At 39.2% G+C, this 22,142-nt stretch overlaps 2 protein-coding genes across 5 annotated transcripts in view; one reads left to right on the top strand and one right to left on the bottom strand.

The window, feature by feature from the left end:
- The window catches only part of ankrd44 (ankyrin repeat domain 44), a 34,173-nt gene extending 17,161 nt beyond the window's left edge, over window positions 1-17,012 (top strand). Inside the window, exons 13-28 of one of the 2 annotated variants that reach the window (XM_086091091.1) lie at window positions 225-293; window positions 522-662; window positions 3,568-3,633; window positions 3,878-3,989; window positions 4,056-4,127; window positions 4,271-4,472; window positions 4,553-4,640; window positions 4,713-4,830; window positions 6,211-6,433; window positions 6,510-6,597; window positions 7,788-7,871; window positions 8,014-8,159; window positions 8,242-8,324; window positions 10,900-10,982; window positions 11,058-11,149; window positions 12,960-17,012. In XM_086091091.1, coding sequence (XP_085947217.1) covers window positions 225-293; window positions 522-662; window positions 3,568-3,633; window positions 3,878-3,989; window positions 4,056-4,127; window positions 4,271-4,472; window positions 4,553-4,640; window positions 4,713-4,830; window positions 6,211-6,433; window positions 6,510-6,597; window positions 7,788-7,871; window positions 8,014-8,159; window positions 8,242-8,324; window positions 10,900-10,982; window positions 11,058-11,149; window positions 12,960-13,252 — 1,960 coding nt within the window. In that variant the 3' untranslated portion in view covers window positions 13,253-17,012. The remainder of the gene's footprint in view (window positions 1-224; window positions 294-521; window positions 663-3,567; window positions 3,634-3,877; window positions 3,990-4,055; window positions 4,128-4,270; window positions 4,473-4,552; window positions 4,641-4,712; window positions 4,831-6,210; window positions 6,434-6,509; window positions 6,598-7,787; window positions 7,872-8,013; window positions 8,160-8,241; window positions 8,325-10,899; window positions 10,983-11,057; window positions 11,150-12,959) is intronic. The other variant, XM_086091092.1, reaches the window with a different exon arrangement.
- A 3,188-nt stretch (window positions 17,013-20,200) lies between these two features.
- pikfyve (phosphoinositide kinase, FYVE finger containing) overlaps window positions 20,201-22,142 on the bottom strand; it is a 36,439-nt gene continuing 34,497 nt past the window's right edge. For all 3 annotated transcript variants that reach the window (XM_086090991.1, XM_086090992.1, XM_086090990.1), the window contains one exon: window positions 20,201-20,587. In XM_086090991.1, the coding sequence (XP_085947117.1) occupies window positions 20,472-20,587 (116 nt within the window). In that variant the 3' untranslated portion in view covers window positions 20,201-20,471. The remainder of the gene's footprint in view (window positions 20,588-22,142) is intronic.

Below are 22,142 nucleotides of genomic sequence, written 5' to 3'. Positions count from 1 at the left end.
TGACATGATTTGATGGTCCTGGAAAAAAATGATGGATTAAACCGCTTTGTTCTTATTCCAAAAACACAAGATTAAACAGAATACTGTGTTTAGACTAGTGGGGGTACATGGAACATATTGCCCCCCACCCTCCCCAAAAAATACCTGAATTTCCCTTGAAGTATAGAAAAAGTTAATTGAAAATATGCAAATAAATGTTTTGTTGCCTCTTTTTTTGAGTGCAGCAACGTGGAGTGTGTCAAGCTGCTCCTGACGAGCGGCGGTGACCACAACAGGAGAGACAACTGTGGCAGGTGGGATACATCGTGGTTGCCATGACGTTACTGAAGACTGAAAAAAGTGACAACCAACTGAAAACTGCTAAATAAAAGCTAAAACTGATTTAAAAAAAACAAACCTTAACGATTAGTTTGTTAGTTATTTGAATTTGACAGTTCGTCAGGCCTGCTTAATGACATCCCATCTACAGCTGCTGACACATACGTGTATGTTGGTGTTTTCCACATATGCGTCTTCCTCAGGACTTCCCTGCACTATGCGGCAGCCAGCCGCCACTATCAGTGTCTGGAGACGCTCGTGGTTTGCGGGACAGCAATCAATGCCACCGACAAGTGGGGGCGCTCCGCTCTGCATTACGCTGCAGCTTCGGACCTGGACAGAAGGTAATAGAACTGGACACTTTACTAGCCGCGTTGCCACCGCAGGACGTTCGGGTATGGGGAGGAGTGTAGGGACTTTCACAGGAACCTCCATTGCGGAGTACGACCCATTTCGCGACGTCACGAGTTCCGATTGACACGTAAACGCCATGCGACGGTTTCTCCCGCGACGGCACCCAAGCACCGCGCAACAAAAATCCCAACGAGGAAAGAGAAAAACTTTAGGTGGTTGCTGTTTTTCTCTGCTTTTTATTTTATGTACTTGGCGTGGATGGATGGTTTGAGTGAGAGGAGACGGCGTCTAGATGAGTGGAACAAAAATAGGCAAAGGATTATTAAGAGAATTGTTTTGGTAGAAGAGACTTAAGGCGAGAATGCATTATTGTCGCGCATGAAGTTAAAATAATTTTTCATACTAGATCATTTTTAGCCAATCAGCACGAAAGCCCGATCGGGAGTTTATCGGGCCGGCGGAGTACCTACCCTCGAGTAGTACCTCCCCGCTGATCCCCGTAAGTTCCTGTAAATGTGGCCAGGTTGGGAAGGCTCCTGCAGTGGAGACGCACACATAAGTGGCTGGCCCATAAATTTACCCCGAAGTTTCTGCGGTGGAAACGCGGCTACTGTGTACTCCTGTGCCATCTCCTGAAGTCTGTCAAATGTTTCACTCCAGACCTTGAACCCCAAACATGCACATTTTGTTCTTTGATTGAACTGGAATCTGTTGAGAAATGGCGAAGCTATTACGTGCTGTCAAATGTCACCATGGCTGGGGGGAAAAAAGTCGACCGAGTCGGATAAGTCGACTTCAAAACTAGGTTGACTTTTATTTTCTGCCTCGATTCGCTTCCGGAACTATGTTTGGGCTGTCCATGTTTTATACCCAAACTTTTTTTTGCAGACCTACGCAGTATCGCAATGGTGGCTGTGGTCTTATTTCTTCTGTGAGTACACCGTTTAGTGGCCGAATGGCGGATGTTATCTGTCGGCATTAAAAACTTTCACTTTAAGTACATAGCGGATTTTTATTCAAGACAATATTGAATATTGAGCTTCCCCCAAACCGTTGAAGCATTGTCTCTAAGTAACGTTTAAGACACTATTACATGTGTAATGTTGATATAATGATGTAGTGTGACTGTGAACTAAATGGTGGTTAGTGTTTATTTACCTTAAGTGGTAATCGCTTGCGCGCTAATGCTAATCACGATTGCTAAACATCATGGAATAATGTGTTGAAGCATTGTGTGTAAGTGACTTTTAAGACACTATTACATGTGTAATGTTGATATAATGATGTAGAGTGACTGTGAACTAAACGGTGGTTAGTGTTTATTTACCTTAAGTGGTAAATGCTAGCGCGCTAATGCTAATCGCGATTGCTAAACGTCATGGAATAATGTGTTGAAGCATTGTGTGTAAGTGACTTATAAGACACTATTACATGTGTAATGTGATGTACGTGTGAACTAAATGGTAGTTAGCGTTTGTTTACCGTAAGTGGTCATCGCTAGTGTGCTAATGGTAATCGTGATTGCTAACCGTTTAGCATATGCTAATCTTGTTGGTGTATAATAATGTATTTGTATAGAAGATAATAATTTGCGAGTACTTATATCCACTCAGTTCAACTTCTGTCCAACTTTAGTGGATTAACAATAACAAAATTTTTCCAAATATTGATTCTTTTTTTGTTTTGTTGAAAAATTGGCAATTTGCTCGATTAATTGTTGGAATAATTGATAGATTAATCTATTTTAAGATTTGATAGTGACAGCACTAAATGTCACATCATCATGGTGTTTTCTAATTGTTGTTGAACGTCTAACCACGATAATACACATATCATACCTGCCTGTTTCAACAGATGCAATAAATAATAATGATAATAATAATAATAATAATAATAATAATTATTATTATTATTTAATATCATTATTATTATTTAATATTATTATTATTATTATTGGGCGGCACGGTGGCTGTCTGGTTAGCACGTCCACCTCCCAGTGCAGAGGTTGTGAGATTGAGTCTGGGCTTCGGCCTTCCTGGGTGGAGTTTGCATGTTCTCCGGGTTTTCTCCGGATACTCCGGTTTCCTCCCACGTTCCAAAGACATGCATGGCAGGTTAATTGAACACTCTAAATTGTCCTTAGGTGTGATTGTGAGTGTGAATGTTGTTCGTCTCCGTGTGCCCTGGATTAGCTGGCAACCAGTTCAGGGTGTACCCCGTCTACTGCCCGAAGGCAGCTGGGATAGGCTCCAGCACCCCGCGGCCTTGTGAGGAATAAGCGGTCACGAAAATAGATGGATGGATTATTATTATTGTATTTATTTTATTATTATTATTAATAATATTAATTAGTAGGGGTGTTAAAAAAATCGATTCAGCAATATTTTGCGATATTACAGTGCGGAATTCTCAAATTGATTCGATATGTGGCTGAATCGATGTTTAAACATCAATTTTTTAAATTTATTTTCATTCAACAATACGTCTTACTTAGGGTTAGGGTTCACACGATAAGCATGGAAGAATGTTAATATTTTATTTCAATGCTGTTCAAACAAGAAACAGACTGCAACAAGTGTTTGTTAAATACAGTGGCTCACAATTATAAGCCTGAAGTTTCACACAAATGAATACATTTTCATAAAAATCTTACTGTGTACATGTACAAGTTTACTGATAAGTATTTTCTAAATTTGAGTAAAAAAAAAAATTGCAATAATCTATTTATAGATTTGTATCAGGATTAATCGTATCAAATTGAATTGTGACCTATGATCGTGATACGGATCGAATTGGCAGGTACAAGGCAATTCACACCCCTATTAATTAGATATTAAAAATGGTTGCAATAAATGTGTAAGGAAGTGTAGTAAATGTGTAATTAATGCCTTGCAGGCGGCGTGTTGCTCTGGAGCCTGAGAGTGAAGGAGTCCAAGCAGAGAGGGAGAAAGAGGCAGCACTGTGAGTCCGCTTTTCTTCAACATGACCTAAAAAAGGAGTTAATAGAGAGAGATAAAGTCAACAGTGATTGAGATATTGATTGATTTACATCTACAGGGTCTAAAAAGGCAGAGAAATGAACAAGGACATGGAAAAACCTAACAATTTTAGCATGAACAACAATGTCGTTACAAACTCAGAGAAGCAAGATTTTTTTTCTTGCCTTTCTTCAGACTTTTGATTGTTCTTCCACTCTGTTTTGCAGATGTCTGGAGTTTCTCCTTCAGAGCGGAGCGACGGCCTCGCTCAAAGACAAACAAGGATACAGTCCTGTTCACTATGCTGCAGCCTACGGACACAAACACTGCCTGGAACTGGTCAGTATATACACACACACACAGGTTGACACAGTTTGGATGCACTGACAGCATGCAACCTTGCAGCTACTGGAGCGAGACGACGGTTACCATGACGATCTTGAATCCCCCAACGCCAGGAGCCCCCTTCACCTCGCTGTGAGTCTAAATACGTACAGAGTGACTTCCTGTCTACTTATTCACTTGACTGACATAGTAGTTTGTTATTATGTAATTATAGTTGGGAAAACTGCATTACAGTGAGTCAGTCATTGGAAAATGGTCGTGTTGGCTGTATGCAGGCATACCACGGCCACGCACAAGCCCTTGAGGTTCTGCTGCAGGGGGAGAGGGAGGTGGACCGGGTGGACGAAGCCGGTCGCACTCCCTTAGCCATGGCGGCGCTGCGGGGTCACGCCGACTGCGTTCACATCCTCCTCGGCCAGGGGGCGTCGCCGCGCACTTGCGACACCCGGCACAGGCGTACCCCCGTACACCTGGCAGGTGGGCGTTAACGTTGGAAGTTGTAGCTAAGCTACAAGCTAGCTACATGCTAACATTTTGTTTACACACCGCTCTTGCAGTGATGAACGGACACACGACATGTTTGCGCCTCCTGCTGGATGAATCGGACAGTGCGGATCTTGCTGAGGCCGCCGACTGTCAGGGACAGTGAGTGTTTTGCCACACTCAAACACAAACACATACACACACACGCAACACAAATCCTGTCTGCGTGTACAGGACACCACTGATGCTAGCTGTGGCGGGGGGTCACGTCGATGCCGTGTCGCTGCTGCTCGAGCGGGAGGTGGACGTCAACATGGCCGACAAGCACGGCATGACGCCGCTGCACCTTGGTGTGAGTGAGCCTCACAGAAGCAGCTTGCTTTTGCGTTGCCATGTTAATCTAATTTTGGCAATAGTGCTCAATAATGTACAGTAACTTCTATATCAGCAATTAAAGGGGAAGTCAACTTCAGACATTTCTTGACAATAATAAGTGACCGCACTAGTGTAAGCATGACATTGTGATGAATATTACATTTGTGCAATATGAGTTATTAAGCAAAATCCATCTCAGGGGGCGGCCATTTTGCCACTTGCTGTCGACTGAAGATGACATCACAGTTGCTCAGGCAACAACCAATCACAGCACACCTGTTTTCTGAAGCTGAGCTGTGATTGGTCGTTGCCTGAGTAATGAGCAACTGTGATGCGACAAGTGGCAAAATGGCCGCCTAAAAACGGCTAGATTTTGCTGTTTAAGTCATATTACACTAACATAATATTATTTAGACTAGTGGGTGTGCACAGAACATTTCAATTTAATTCCAATTTTTATTTCACCCTTTGAAAGAAAAATAAATGAAAGGGAACAGAAAGAAGTAAAACCTGTGATATCTGCCCCTATTCTGTTAGGCTCCAGAGTACCGTTAGGTTGGATCCCACAAGCGTAGACCAGGAGAGGATACAAAAAGGTTGTTTGTTACAGAAGAAGAGATTAACTAAATAACAACAAAAGGCGCTGGTAACCGGCCAGGAATAAAAATAAAAATAAATGAACCAAAAATCGAGACATCTGAAAATCACTTGCTATAATAAAACGAGCAAGAAAGATACTATTACATGGGCGCACAAAAAACAAGACACTCGAAACTACAAACAAAAACCACTAGGAAAAACACTTGGCACACTAACAGCGAGCAAGGTGAATCTGCTGGCACCCGATGCTGTTGTTCAGTCCCTTTTAAAGTCCTTTAATTATTGATGCGCTTCAGGTGGGACACGCCCCCTCACTCGCTCACTGGAAAAACACCAGATACACAACAGAACTGAGAGCAGGAGCAAGACATGTTCAAGACAAAATTAATGACAGCAAGCTTTCAATGTAACAATTCTATAAAATAATTCAACAGCATGTCCTTGTGCTATATATATTTTTTCCAGTAATTATGAAAAAAAAATACAGATAGACTGAGATGATTTTGTTTACAATCCAGATTGTTCCACAAATTTGATTTGCATGTTAACTGGTAAAATTTCATGATGGGCTTTATATTAATATTTTAAACGCCATCAATTCATTCAATTTAAAAGTTTTTAGGTGCATAAATATGGATTAGTGTGGCCTCTGTATCCACATCCGAAAGCGACACGAATAGCACGTTCCTGTAGAAGAAAGACAGATGGGTTGGGTGTAGACTTTTGCGTTGATTTCCCCTGTAACCACTTTTTGCAGCTGCTGTGTGGCCAGGAGGAGTGCGTCCAGTGTCTGCTGGAGCAGGAGGCGTCCATCTTGTTGGGCGACGCTCAGGGTCGCACCGCCATTCACCTGGCGGCGGCAAGAGGCCACGCCTCCTGGCTGAGCGAGCTGCTCGCCATGACCTGCCCCGAACTCGACTCGCTGCCTCCGCTCAGAGATCACCACGGCTACACGCCGCTGCACTGGGCCTGCTACCACGGTGGCTGTGTGGCTTTTCGGACGATTGTCTGTGGGCTGAGTAGAGTCGTGTTTTTAATGCGTGTGTGTGTGAGTAGGTCACGAGGGCTGTGTGGAGGTTCTGTTGGAGCAGAAAGGTTGTCGCTGCATTGATGGGAACCCTTTCACGCCACTGCACTGTGCTGTGTAAGTTAGGCACTGTTGTAATACATTGTGCTGTTTTTGTGTGAATGCTGAGGATCAAGCATGCTCATCATCATTGTGTGAATGCTGAAATGATTCTTTTTTTTAAACGTATTATTATTCTCACTTTTTCAGGCTCTTTCAACTTCCACATATATTTGATTTACAACCGGGATCGTATTTTTCACATTCCACTTACGCACAGTTTTTTCACAATGTTTAATATCAAATTTTCTCCATTCATTTGTGGCATGTCAGAATGTGGATTCAAATTCAAATTTTATTCCAACTTCAATTTCACAAATAGTCTTTGTCTAAATACTTAACATCTATTGTATTAGATGTAATTTCACATTATTACGTTTTTTTTCTATATTATTCCATATTTTCAGCATTCAGTATTATATTGCATTATTCAATACAATTACATACAATGTTACAGATATTTCCATGTACACATTAGTACAATGCTTAAAGCACATGACTAGCATGTGGAAGGTCTAGGTTTGATTCCCGTTTGGAGCACATTTTAGTCTATTTCATGTAATAATCATCCATCCATCCAGTTGTTCCTCACAAGGGTCTTGTCTAACTAATTAATATCAATTATTTTTAATGTAATTTCACATTATTATGATAATAAATCATTCCACAAGTATCCCACATGCATTCAAATATTAGCATTCAGCTTTCAGCATTCACACGCAATTTCTCCATAAATTGTACGTCGAGTTATTTATTATTGTTGTTGTTATTACATTTTACTTTGTTTTTTTTTATTGCATAATGATAACCCTTTAAACGGCACTCCATTGTCATATAAGCTTTTGTGGGTGATAGGGACTGAGCTTTGCTGCAAATTTATAGCAAAAATGTGCCAGTAATTGCATGTTTTCTAATTGTGCTAGAGATGTCACAAGATGATGGCAAAGCACTATTTTTTTTCTTCAAAATTAAACTACACACCAAGATATGTCAAATTTGACTTTGGTTGCTTTGACTTGAGTGCAAAAACATTAAGTACGAGACAGATGAATTTAGCAATAAATCACAAAGGATATGTTCCTCCCCATAAATCCACAACTAGATGAATTTGCAAATACTGGACTGTGATTATGCAGGGGTTCACTGTATATGAGTAATAAAAAGTTGCAAGTTATTCCATAATGTGACGTACTTTGCCGTTTTAACAGGGTGAACGATCATGAGGCCTGCGCATCATTGCTGTTGGAGGCGATGGGATCAGACATCGCCGGCTGTAAGGATGCTAAAGACAGGTGTGTGTGCGAGTGTGTGTTTAGTGCCCCAGGCCAGACTTATTTTGCTGAGTACAGCGCTATTTTTCTTTACATTTCGGAGGGTTAACAAATGAATGGCACTTCAATTCATCTCAATGGGCTTTTCCTCTTTCTCCTTCAGGACACCCCTCCACGCGGCGGCCTTCTCAGGTCACGTCGACTGTGTCCGGGTGCTCCTTTCCCACGACGCACCAGTTGACGCCACGGACCGATCAGGTCGCACGGCGCTGATGATGGCGGCCGAGAAGGGCCGCGTCGGAGCCCTCGGTACACACGTTTGACTTCCCGTCATGTTTGATGTGTGGACAAAAGCACATTTTTGTTGATTATGTGTTTGTGTCCTTTCCAGAGGTTCTGCTAAACAGCGCCACCAGTTGCCTTCATTACACCGACAAAGACAACAACACTGCCCTGCATCTAGCGTGTAAAAATGTAAGTGTCCACAATGGGGTCTATTGTACACCGATTCCAAGAACAAATAGAAAGTAGACTAAGTGAAACCCAAAAAGTCTTAATCAGCAGGACGACGCCTTTACTTTTGTTGCATTGTGTGAATGCTAAGGCCATGCTATCTTTTAGCAACTATTAGCATTTTGTCAACTTAGAAACACTAGAAAAACACTTAACCCTAAAAGCCTGAACCATGAAATAGATGAGAGAAAATTCAGTTTCTTTGTAAATAGAGTGTTTATTGGTCCCTTTGAACAAACTTCCACGTATGACTTTTTTTAGATAGATAGATAGATAGATATAGATAGATAGATAGATTCAATGAGGATGACAATGTGTGACATCAACTGCAAAATTAACTTTTATCCCAGTCACAAGTTTAGCCGTGTATATGTTGTGTATGATGTTTAAATAGTGAATTGGTAGAAGGAATATTTGTTTGGAAGGTGGAACTCACATTATAGTTGTAGGCTAGCGGGCTAGCTAGCAAGAAGCTACAGCGCGTAGCATGCCGCTGGACTCTCAGCTCAAACTTTCGCTCCGAGTAAGTTCCAGTGAATACCGGTCGCCATCTCCTCCTTGTGCTTTTTCAAACTGCCCGCGTGTGGAGGACACGACTAGTCAGTTCGTTCGTTCCCACCACCCCGATATGTAGCAACAGTCCCACTCGCGCGAACAACCTACCAGCTGAGAGACTCACCCCTGAAACTCCATTCACATCTGTTGGCCTTGATGTATTTGAACCATGGTCTATTACAACACGGACAAGAGGAGGAGCTGCCAACAGCAAACGTTGGACTATTCTCTTCACGTGTTTGTCTACCAGAGCGGTGCATATCGAGTTGGTTGAAGCTCTCGCATCAGACAGTTTTATTAACGCACTGAGGAGATTTTTTTCCATTCGTGGTCCAACAAAACTTCTGAGATCAAACAGAGGAACCAACTTTGTAGGTGCATGTAAGGAGCTAAGGCTTACCTTAGTGGAATCAAGGGTCAAGAAGTATCTGCAAGATAGAGGATGCTCTCCTTGTTATTTAATCCACCTCATGCTTCTCACATGGGCGGCAGCTGGGAAAGGCTCATCGGAGTAGTACGACGGATTCTAGATGCAATGTTTCTACGAATGGGACCAACGCCATTGACACATGAAGTCCTGGAGACATTTATGGCAGAGGTGACGGCAATAGCGAACGCACGTCCACTCGTGTCTGTTTCTACAGACCCAGATATGCCGACCATACTGACCAAAGTATGACACCAATCAAATGTATTGAAAGCAGTTGAAGCGGGTCCAGTGTCTTGTTGTCAAAGTAGGGGATGTTGTCGTTCTTAAAGACAGTCAGACCCAGAGAAATGAATGGCCAGTGGGACTAGTTGCGAAGACGTTGCCGAGCAGTGATTGAAAAGTCCGCGAGGTGGAAGTGCGGATCGTCAAGGATGGGACGGCCAAAGTGTTCCTGCGACCAATCTCAGAGATTGTGATTTGATTCTTCTTTCAGAGACTTCTTAAATACCTCTTAAAGTTGTGTAGTGTGTAATTTGTATGTATTTTGTAGTGATATAATGTTATTATATCAAGCGGGGAGTGTGCTGCCTTTAGTTTTAGTATGGAGGGGTTAAATAGTTATTTGGTGTAATCCAGTGTTTTACTGCCACCTAGTGGTCGTTATAATACAGTAAAGTAAGCTTGTGATGCAGTTTTGTTTGCAACTCAGTTTGGTACATGCACAGACGATATAGAGCACACGGACACGCTATTACTGCTGAATACTTACTGATACGTTTCTGCTGCCAATTCTTATGTGTAGTGTAATGAAGAACATCACGTTTATTAGGCATTATTAGGCATTTTTGCTCCGTTTAGCCTTGTAGCTATTCTTGTTTAGCTCATAGCTATCTAGGGTAGCTTGTGTTAGCTTAGATATTAGAATGATGTGTGTGTATATTATTTACAGTTCTGTACGTGTATTTATGTTTATTTGTGTGTTACAGTTTTACAACTATTACAAATGACTTCACTAAAATGCAAGAAAGACAAAAAACCTTGTGTGTTTATTGGAGGACATTTAACTGTTAGCTGGCTGTCGATCTGCGCACAAGTAGACGCGCTGCATTGGACAGTATATTAGTATTTCCCAAAATCAGAAAGAACATTTCCCACTATTAATAAGTGTAGGTGTCTCTCCTTTCTCATTTAAGGCAGGGTCGCTGGAAAAGCCATCAGCTGGGTGATAGTGCCCTCTAATGGATTATCCGTGCAATGCATGTATCAGATCATATACGTCAGAGTTTTAATGGGGAAAAAATATTATACTAATGACATAAAGGGCTCAAAATGTATTTAATATGACACGTTTGACGTTATATGGTTAAGTACAGGAGAAATGTCAAATACTCCACATTTGCAGTGCCATGCTTCAGTCCTGGATGAACCAATCAGAGGACGGAAAAATGTTGATATTTGATTTTGATTGTTTAACCAAACAGTCCCACCGCTAATATAGTCAATGTTACATGCTAATCTTAATAATTTATTCCTGTATTTGATCCCATCTAGGGAAAGGAAGACTGTGTCCTGCTCATCCTTGAGAAGTTGTCCGACTCTGCGCAAATAAACGCCACCAACGCTGCGCTACAAACGTGAGTTTCTCACACCGCGGACAAACAGCCGCCCACATGATTGACGCTGCCTTTAACGACGTCGTGTCTTGTCAGACCGCTCCACCTGGCAGCTCGAAGCGGACTCAAACAGGCAGTCCAGCAGCTGCTGTCCCGAGGAGCCAACATTCAGACGCTGGATGAAAACGGTAGGAGGGACCTGGCTGGCCTGACAGGACGCATCTGCCTCTATGTGTGCATGCCAGTTTCCTATCAATGTTCACTTGAGCTTTTATGCATTTAAAAAAAAATTGGATTTCCCATTCAGCTCTTGGGAAAGTTTAAGAACTTTTTTTTAAAATCATATAAGTAGAAAGGATATCATGTTCAAGTACAGTCCGACGACAAGGTCAATTCCTTTGTTTTTGACTTTCAAATTAAAACATGGATATGAGACAAAAGTTCAGAATTCCAGCTTTGATGTGATGGCATTTACATCTAGATGTGTTCAACAGAGCATGTTTTGTATAAAGCCACCCACTTTTCAAGTGACGAGAGTATTGAAACGTGACTTAGGCATGGGTCAATATTTGATTCTGACAGTATGATAATATTAAAGCGCTAAAATTCTTAAAAACAAATATTTGGGCAAATATTTTTTTTCCCATTGTGCTCAATTTATTTGATTTTTAAACAAAATAAAGTATATGTGGTATATTAACTCATTCACTCGCAGCCATTTTCACTGAAGCAACCTCCTTCACTCCCGGCTGTTTTACTGGATTTGGACAGATTTTGCGAGGCCCACAGAATATTGTTCTATTGTTCTAAAAACATGGATCCTACCAAAATAAATATTAGAGTCTCTTCTTTCATCAGGAACATTTTTATTTCTATCTGTTTCTGTTTTGCAGCAATTAACATTAGAATATAGCTAAGTTTCATCATTATTCACAAATCTGTTTAAAACAGTGGGGAGAGAGCTTTTTTTTGGAACATGGCCCTGGTTGATCTCTTATACTCTGCTGCCACCTGGTGGCCGTTTTTGTAATAACTACCATTGCTTCAAGCATTCTCTTGAGTTCAGAGACGGCATCAAAACCTTCTGTATGCTCAAGCATAAAAACGTGTAAATACGTTTTTGGGAGCATGGTGATATTCAAAATAGAACGTATTTATAATTTTTTTGTGAGAAAACGAGTTAAAAAATGTGTGATATGTTAAGTGAATAAATCAATAAATGTTAACATTCATCTTCTGTTTTAGTTCTTCTTAGTAAGTCACAGTGTCCCATTACTGATGAGCTATTTTTAGAACAGAACGATGGGCTCCTCATGCTGTCCTTGGAGCTCATTACTGCTGACAGCCATTTTTATTAATTAATTTATATTATTATTATAGATAATTTATATTTATTTTTATCAATTTATTTGTATTTATATTATTTTTAACTATTTATTTTAAAAATTTTGTTTATATTATTTTTATATTTATCTATTTATGTATATATTATTATTATATGTTATTATTATTTTATTTATATTATGTGTTGAAAGCTTCACTTTTTAAAACCACAGTAAACCATCAAACTGGTAATCGGCCCACGCCTAATATGACTGAATATGTTTGTTTTTCGTGTTACTTTTTGAATAATGAATGAATGTGAAATGAATCACGAGCTGTTTGTGAAATCTTCAACGTCAGTCTATTTGAAGCTGCTTGTTTGTGTTTTGAGTTGACGGCTTATGCAGTGTTGCGTACTGTATGGACAAAAGTGATTTTGCACAAATGTGGTTTTAAGATTACAAAGTGGTCCTCGTGGATTAAGAAGTGCGTCCGAATACTTTTGTCCATCTATTGCATGGCTAAACTGTGCAGCCCCTCCCCCTTGTATGTTTGTGCACTGCTGAAACGCTAACACGAATGCCGCTCCGTCCCTCTTTTGTCTCCCGCTTCGCCACCTCCGCTTCCTGTCCATTTCGCCCCCCCCCCCTTCTGTCTTCTGTCTCTGTGACGCAGGTTTGACCCCCGCTCTGGCTTGCGCGCCCAGCCGCGAGGTGGCCGACTGCCTGGCGCTCATTCTGGCTACCATGATGCCTTTCTGCTCCCCTTGCAGCTCCGGCGCCCCCTCCCTTGGCGCCCTGCTGAGGCTGCTGCCCCCCAAAGCGCACAAAGACCCTGCCGCGGCCGCCGTCCCCCGGGACCCGCGCGCCGCCAGGAACCCCTCGGGACCCTCCAGTGAGGGCAACCCCTCGGGACCCTCCAGTGAGGGAACCACAGAGAACGACTCTGAGGATTCGGAAACGTTCTGACCCTTTCTGGTCACCGGACCTCTTGATGCCATCTTTCCAAGAAGAAGTTGACGCGGTTCATTTGCATGTAACCGCTTCTTCTTTTGTCACACGGGTGCTGAAATCCAAATTGACCTCGGTACTTGGCCTCTGGGTGGCGCCGCGACTCACCTCCAACACTTTACAAGCAAGAAAAAGAAGCCATTTTTAACATTATTTTGTTCATTTTAGTTGTTTTTATTGATTTTTTGGTTTGATGTACTGAATAAGCAGCTTTTACACAACAATAATAATAATATTAAAACTTCGCATTCACTGGAAAGACACACTGGGTCCATTAATGGAATATATGCTACAGAGGAGGCGGGACTTCCGACTTCCGGGTTTTCAAACATCAGCTTTGTTTCCGTTTCCGGTTTGCGCCATGTGGGCCGCGTCCCGTTACTTGCGCTTCCGCCTTTGTGGCCCTCGGTTGCGCGTTCCCGTCGACGGGTGCGAGGCTGCGAGTGTGTAGTGTCTGTCTCAGTGTCCAAAGCATTTCAGATAGCCGAGACGCCCCCTCGCAGATGAGTGGGAGCGCACGGTGGGGGTGCGAGTGTTGGAACGCGGCCAGCAGTGGCCGGAAACAGCGCTGTTGTGTAAAACCCGGAAGTCGGAAGTCTGTGGCATCTACCCCATTAAGGTTTATTACAAAACGACAGTTAATTACCTAAAACTAAATATATTGTAATATATATATTTTTTTTTTTTTGCAATTTCATGAAAATGTCACATTACAAGAAAGTCAGACTTTTACAAGAAAGAGTCATCGTATCGTGAGGAAAGCTTTCGGAGAGAATAAGGTAATTTTAAAACGGTAATATTATAAGATGTTATTTCACCAGAATAAAGTTGTTATCATTTTACAAGAATATTTGCAATATAAAAAGTTGTAGTATTATGACAAAATTACATCAAAGTAAAAAAACGTGAGAATATTGTCTGAGCGGTCTAAAACTTTACAAGGTAATGAAATTATGAGGGAAAAAAAACTATATTAGAATAAAAAGTTATATTTAAGAAAGTCATAATTTTACAAAAACGAAATTGCAACTGCAAATTTTAAAACATATATTGTGATAGAATTTTTTTTCAATTTCTAATATTACAAAAAAAATCTTTATTTTCATAATTATTGTGAGAATTTTGTGATTTAAGCAACATCAAGTAGTCAAATTACAATAAAAAGTAGAATAAAGTCGTAATGGACAATTCCGAACTTCTGGGCATTCGTATTGCCTGTGACTGAGCATACAAAGCTCTCAGAAAATCAGGCCTGAATGTGGCTGTGCGGCTTGATGTTCCAACCAGAACATGATGGAAACTAAATTATCATTCCATATTTGGACCCTGAGAATTGCAGAAAATGTGTAAAAGCAGTGAAAGAGTGGAACCAAACAGTTTAAAATGGAGGCTAACCAAGACCACAGTGTTTTGTAGTCAGCACTTCATTAGTGGTAAGAATCATTTTTGAGTGTGATAAAACATATTATTTTGTTATGTACATATTTTAGGCGTTAACCAACTTGTATCGTTATCTTTACACTCTATATGGAATAAAGCCCTCTCCTTTAGTCGTTTTTCTTAGCAACAGGAGGGCAAACAAAGTGAATGAAGAAAAAATAGGCAAAAAAAAATCACTCAAATCATCCAATTTGATGAAATTATTCACGCAAATATCCTACTCTTTGTTTAGAATATTAAAAGAGTGTAGACTGGCTGGCCAGGCTAACTCATCACAAGCTCAAAAAACCACCACAGCTACGTGCTAGCTAACATGCTAAATGCTAGTCTCGTGACGTTTTAGCTTGCATGTCGCGCATTTTAATTTTCGATTAAAAAGTCTTTACATTATTAGCATAATGTACAATATTCGGATGACTTAATAACCAAATTATATACATGTGCGATTTTGTGCGTCTTGGCTGTTTTTAAGGACATTCATCTAACGCTAAGACCAATTAAATCCAATTTCTGTTCATAACACACTTTTTGCTTCTACAGGCAGATTATTATAGTCGTCAAATGACATTTCATCACATTTTGAAATCAAAATAATCCTCACAAATCAAATTACAACAATCCAGAATGCAGTGCTTTTCAATGAGCTTGTTTTCACCGTGTAAGGCCGCCATTTTGACTTGTGACGTAAGCTCGGAATTGTTTATCGTCACAAGAGAGTAAAAAACTAAACAAAAAACATTGGTGAGAATGAAGTTGTAGCATTCCGTATTTTTACAATACGGGCATAAAATTAACAGAAAAGACAATTTGTGATTTTTTTTTTATGTCATAATTTCACAAGCATATAAAATTAACAGAAAAGACAACTTGTGATTTTTTTTTTATGTCATAATTTCACAAGCATATAAAATTAACAGAAAAGACAACTTGTGATTTTTTTTTTATGTCATAATTTCACAAGCATAATGTTATATTACAAAGAAGCAGATGTCATAAAGTCATAATTTCACGAGAATATACCGGTACTTGTATTATTAGTACAAGATAAATTCAAAATGACATGGTGAAAAGTCATAATTGAAAAGAATATCACAAGGAAAATAGTTTTATGAAAATATTGTAATGAGTGTACGTTGCTTTTATTTATTGTTTGTTACTTGAAGCACAAATGTGTAGAAAAGATTCCCAAAATGTGCGCACACTTTCCTGCTCTTGTCCACTGCTTGCATGCCGACCCTTTTGTGAATCAGGGTAGTGGAGGTTCGCCTCTTTAAAGGATACAAATACGTATTTTGCTAAAAAAACATTCCCAACTTCTCCTGACTGAAGGCTTTTGTATTTCCACGATGGTCCACAAACTGCCAGCACTTCAATGTAAAACCTCCATGTGACTACCTACCAGCAATGTGCCATCAAATGTGTGCAGTGCCTTGACGTCTCTCTCTTTTCTTTTCTTTTTGAGAAACAGAAAAGTACAGAAAAGTTCAGAGGTCACTTAAACCCCAACCAGCACATTTCATTGTCGTTATTGATTTGGCGGGCAATGTGACACTTCCAAGGAGTTTTATGGAACCACTCAAACCAATATGATTACATGAGGGAAAAAAGGAATGTGGGAAAAAGACCTACATTTGTTGATTTTACCGCTTAAGTATATTATTAGTTTTTCCAATTTCCCCCCTTTCAGTGTGGCCCTAACGCTCCTTCATTTTTGAAGGGGTTTGAAGGTAAGCATTCCCAATCCGATCACGCAAAACCAAACTACTAGAAAACAAAAAACTAAAGTTGAACAGTAAGGTAACATTATGTCCAGTCATGATGAGAAGTAGCTACAAATGTGTTTTTTTCCAGTCATATTTATAATAAAATAAATTAATTAATTGACTTTCATTTGACAGTGACAATATTTCAGTTTAAGGTACTTTTTTTTTCTGGGCTATGAGCTGATGCAAATATTTGTTGGTAGTAAAGTTCGTGGCAAGTTAAAGGCGAAACGGCCGACATTGGTACTGCTCTTTTATATCATGTTGATTTATACATCTTTGTATGACTTCACCATTCGAACACAACCTGTTTGAAGCTCATTTTTACCATTTAATTGAAGTGAACAACGTTTAATGAATGCGTAGTTTTAATACAAAGATGAGCTTCATGAGTCGAGACAATGTTCACTCCAGATGACTTTCAAAGCAGTTCCTGATGCAGTACGACCACACTTCAGTGTTTTTATATGGCAATTGTTCACTTCAAAAAATAAATGTGTTGCAGTTTTCTCACTTAATAATGTCTCTTGTGAACCTTTGTTCATATTTATTCTATACTTAAAAGTATCTTTGTCTACCATATTTTATTTATTTATTTTTTACAATGTACAGTATTTCATTAGTTCACTATGTGTGGGCCCTATCCCTGTATATATGTATATATATATATATATATATATGTATATATATATATATATATATGTATATATATATATATATATGTATATATATATGTATATATATATATATGTATATATATATATATATATGTATATATATATATATATATGTATATATATATATATATGTATATATATATGTATATATGTATATATATATATATATATGTATATATATATATATATGTATATATATATGTATATATGTATATATATATGTATATATGTATATATATATGTATATATATATATATATATGTATATATATATATATGTATATGTATATATATATATGTATATATATATATGTATATATATATATATGTATATGTATATATATATATATATGTATATATATGTATATGTATATATATATATATATGTATATATATATATATATGTATATATATATATATATGTATATATATATATATATGTATATATATATATATATGTATATATATATATATATGTATATATATATATGTATATATATATATTTTTTAAATTCCTTATTTCACTTAATTCCCAATATACAAAGCATAAAAGTTTTAAATTGTAATGATTTTCATACCCTAATGCAAAGGTGTGTTAGGAGGCAGATCTTTCCTCCACGTGTTCGTTTTCTTTCGGGTAGTGAGAATGTGGGTTATCCGAATGCAGGCTGGAGATCGATGAACAGTTGCTTCGAAGCTTTTATTTCTACAGAATATTCCGGGCACAAGTAAGTTCCAGACAATGGCTGCAGCCTCTCACAAGTGCGAAGATTTTAGAGGACTTACAACATTCTTATTCTATCTTGAAGGGCGGTACCACAAAGCCCCCTGCAAACAGCCCACCCGGAGTTCACCAGACATGAGATAAGACTTTTAAAGACATCATTCATTACACATTGACTTCAACCACAGACAATGGCCCATTGTTGTGGAAATAGAGGAGGTCCCAGTCATGACGGCACCTGGAGACATCATTCAAACACATTGACAATGGCCCATTGTTGTAGAAATAGAGGAGGTCCCAGTCATGACGGCACCTGGCAGAAATTACGATAACACTCACAAAGCTCTACTGAGGAAATAAGGAAATTAAAACAGTTATGACTAAATCTGGGCAGAAGACCCTCTTCAGGTGTCAAACTCCGGTCCTGGAGGACCGCAGCCCTGCAGGTTTTGGTGGTCTCCCTCTTCCAACACAAGCTGATTCCAATCAGCAGGATCGTTATCAGGCTTATGCAGAGATTGCTGAAGAGCTGATCATATATCAGCTGTGTTGGAGAAGGGAAACATCCAAAACCTGCAGGACCACGGCCCTCCAGGACCGGAGTTTGACACCTATGCCCTAATGCAACTCTAACTAAACTTTAGACTCTTAAGTTGTTGTTGTTACTAAAAAAAAGTAGCAAAAAAAAGGCAAAACATTGATTGTATATATATATATATTTTTTTTTACTTTAACTCCATTAAATTGGAAGTGAAGCCTTAAGGAAAACCAAAAGAAAAGTCAAAACAAAATCAGCCTTTGGGCAACTGTGATGTCATTTTCAGACAACAGCATGTGGCAAAATGGCCGCTCCCTGAGATGGATAAAAACACGGAAGGTGGATTTTGCTGCATTCCACAAATGCAATATTAATTACAATGCTGTGTTCAGACTAGTGGGAGTGAGCACATAAAACATATTACCGTATTGTAAAGAATAGGGATAGATCGATTATCGGCGCAGATATTCATCATTTTGAAGAATATAAATCGGCCATTTTGAAGAATCATATGGCCGATAAAAGATCTATTTTAAAAAGTGTTAACTTCAGGGAACTAATTACAGTGGAACCTCAGAGTTTAAACGTCTCTGAACTTGTACAATTTGGATTTCAACCAAAAAATCTGAGTAAAAAATGCTTCTGAGTTTAAACTCATTTTTGGAGTTTGAACACCCAAGCAAAGCAAGCTAAGCCGAACGTACCTTGAACACGGGAAGCCGAGTGAAGCCGAATACTCATGTTGCGGTAGTTGAGACGATGCACTGCTCATATTCGCGAGTGCATTTGGATTTTTCCACGACAATTTTCTTTGCCATGGGCCCAAAGAAAGACAACAGTGCCGGTGGCAGCAAAGAAAAACATACAGTGCTACGAACCACAGTGGAATTAGGAAGGAGATTATCGCGCAGTTGTAACTACCGTGACTACTTCTTAGCTGTTCAACAACGTGCCTGACGTTAAACAACGCACGCAAGGACCGCTTAGTCGTCTTAAGAATATGCCCAATGTAAACTACACAAACTCAGCACTGAACTAAAGCTAGCATTAACATAGCATTTATCATCCACTGATGCCATCACACCAAAACATGTAAGGTAAGGTATTTTTATTGTTTAAATACTGTACAGTGTATAAATGTAAAAAACATAAATAGAAATTGAATTAGGAATTTTCTGTTGTTGGAGCTTGGGAACGGATTAGTTGCATTTACAGTATTTCCTATGGGAAAAAAAAGCTTCGGAGGTTGAACAATTCGGTCTGTGAACACTTCGCAGGAACAAATTATGTTCAAACTCCGAGGTACCACTGTATTTTTATTTTTTATTTTTTAGAGATGCTGCTAACCCTGAGAACTCTCTGCACCTTTGGTTTTGTTTGAAATTAAAACTAAGATATAAAAATGTAATACTTCAGATATTTTATGGCTACTGCCCCTGGGAGACCTCTGAACTTTTTATGAGATTGTTAAAACACAGATGTCTACTGACTAAGATTTTTCCCCCCCACTCCAATATTTTATGAACCCTAAAAGTTGTTCAATAAACATATGCTTAAAAAAATATAAATAAAGAAAGAGCATCCTTGACTACCTACTAATAATTGGTATCGGCCCTGAAAAAATAAAATTAAATAAATCGGTCCCTCTCTAGTAAAGAACTTTTGTACTTGACTTCCTCTTTAACAAATGCTAGTTTGCCAAGCCTCAAATATGCTCAAATATAAATATTGATGCAAAAAAAAAAATGAAGACATATTCAAAGAGCAATGTTAATAATGTTTTAATAGTTACATCATCTCTGTACATATTCAAACTTTAAATTACAGTAGCAAACTATAATGACAATGTCATCAAGGGTCCACATGATAAAATAATAATTGATCTCCACAACAGTACACTCATTAAAAAATATGTTGTATGGAATGGTGACATGCTCATGTGTCAGTAATAACAATAAAAAAAAAAAATGCTCCCAGCGTGCATGAAATATTGGACCTCGTTTTGTAGCACCCAGGGAGGGAGGGGTGTGCCCCGCTCAGCAGTTGACCCCCAATCCCGTCCAGTGGTCGGGCACCATGAGGAAGTACTTGTCCATGGCCTCGCAGAAGCGGGCGCGGTACAACTCGGGCGACACCACCGTCGGCATCTTTCCTGCAAAAACACAATTATGATGATTAAAATTGATTCTAATAAGAATCGCGATTTTCATTTAGTACCATTCAGATTTGATTTTAAATGTCCCAAAATCGATTTTATTTCAATTATTTTATATTGTCTTGCCCTTGTTTGTGTGTGCCTTTATTGGGAGCGCTTTTCATGTTGTACACGATTTGGCCACGTTCTGATACACTGTTAAGACGTAACCACATTAGAGAGTAGAAGGAAAAAGTCACGCTCATGTTGTTATGCCAATAAAAGTTGTTTGGTTTTTGCAGTGTAGGAAGAGCATATGCCGGTCAGCAATGTTAATAATGTTAAGATGCTTCTCTGTAAACATTCCTGAAGTGTTTTGTATGAATAGCCGTCCTTTTGAGTGATAAAAGTGCCGGGAGTAGCGCGCTTATTAGCGTTAGCGAGTCAATGGCACTGTCAACGCACGCTCTATGACGCGCATGCGCAGAAGATCGGCCATCTTGGATCGCTAACTACGGCAAGCACATGGGTCAAAACGAAACAGACATTGCGAAGGGTACAGGACAGGTGCACTTTTATTTATTTATTTATTTAATCAAAGCAGTTCTGTACCCAAGCATATCTAGTACGAATAGAAAATATTTTGACACATACTGTAATCATAGTTTTCTGTGAAAGTGGGTATGGTTTATTTTTTTCTTCAGAACGATGTGTGATCTGGTTTATTTTTTTCTTCAGAACGATGTGTGATCATTGTCATAGTGTTTGCAAATGTATATTTTTTTATTTACTTGCAATTGACTTCTATTTGTTTTGTGAATTATTACTTTTGGTCTCGTATTTATTTTAGTTTTACATGCTGAAGTGTTTCGTGTACTGCGCATGTCATGAGCACAGAGGAGAGAGAGGTGTAACCGAGCGAGCCTGGTTCGAGAAGAGAGTTAAATAAAAGAGACGTGCTTGAATCCTGTCCTGCCGAGTCTGGTTAATTTAGCAGGAAAACGCCAGAATACATCAGAAACTATTTGTAGCCCGCCTTATACCCAGCCTCCGGAAACGACAACATCTTAGGGTTACAATAGAATAGGGGTTGAGGGTCATTTGAAACACACACACAATGCAGACTTACTGGAAATGGAATGGGGTCAAATGTAAAATGTTAATCTTAAAAACGTATAGGATTAAAAGTTACTTAGTTACTTTAAAATTCATCAAGAATCTAAGATTTTTTTTCATGTATCATTTTCCGAACGCAGTTTTGTTCTGTCATTGCCGTAGTAGGCGATCCAAGATGGCCGATCTTCCGTGCATGCGCGTCACAGATAGCGCCTTGACAAGCACTTTCCATTGTGCGTTGGCCATGAGCTAGCTACGTTTGGGTAACAAGCTAAACAAGTCCCTGCTTTAATCGTCCACTCGGTATGGTCAGTGACGGAAAATGATGAAACTCTTTTTGAGGGACTGTTCACTGTCTGCGAAAACTAGTCAGTTCGGAACAGTTCAGTTCGGAACTGTAGTCAAAGTCGGAATTGAATCTTGATTGCGAGACAGTCAAGGATTCCCACCCCTAGTG

The sequence above is a fragment of the Leptonotus elevatus genome, chromosome 12 (assembly GCF_054856555.1).
Source record: "Leptonotus elevatus isolate MCC_2025b chromosome 12, RoL_Lele_1.0, whole genome shotgun sequence".
NCBI lineage: Eukaryota > Metazoa > Chordata > Actinopteri > Syngnathiformes > Syngnathidae > Leptonotus > Leptonotus elevatus.
Note: the sequence above shows the minus strand (reverse complement) of the source record. Positions and strands in the feature narration are given on the sequence as shown.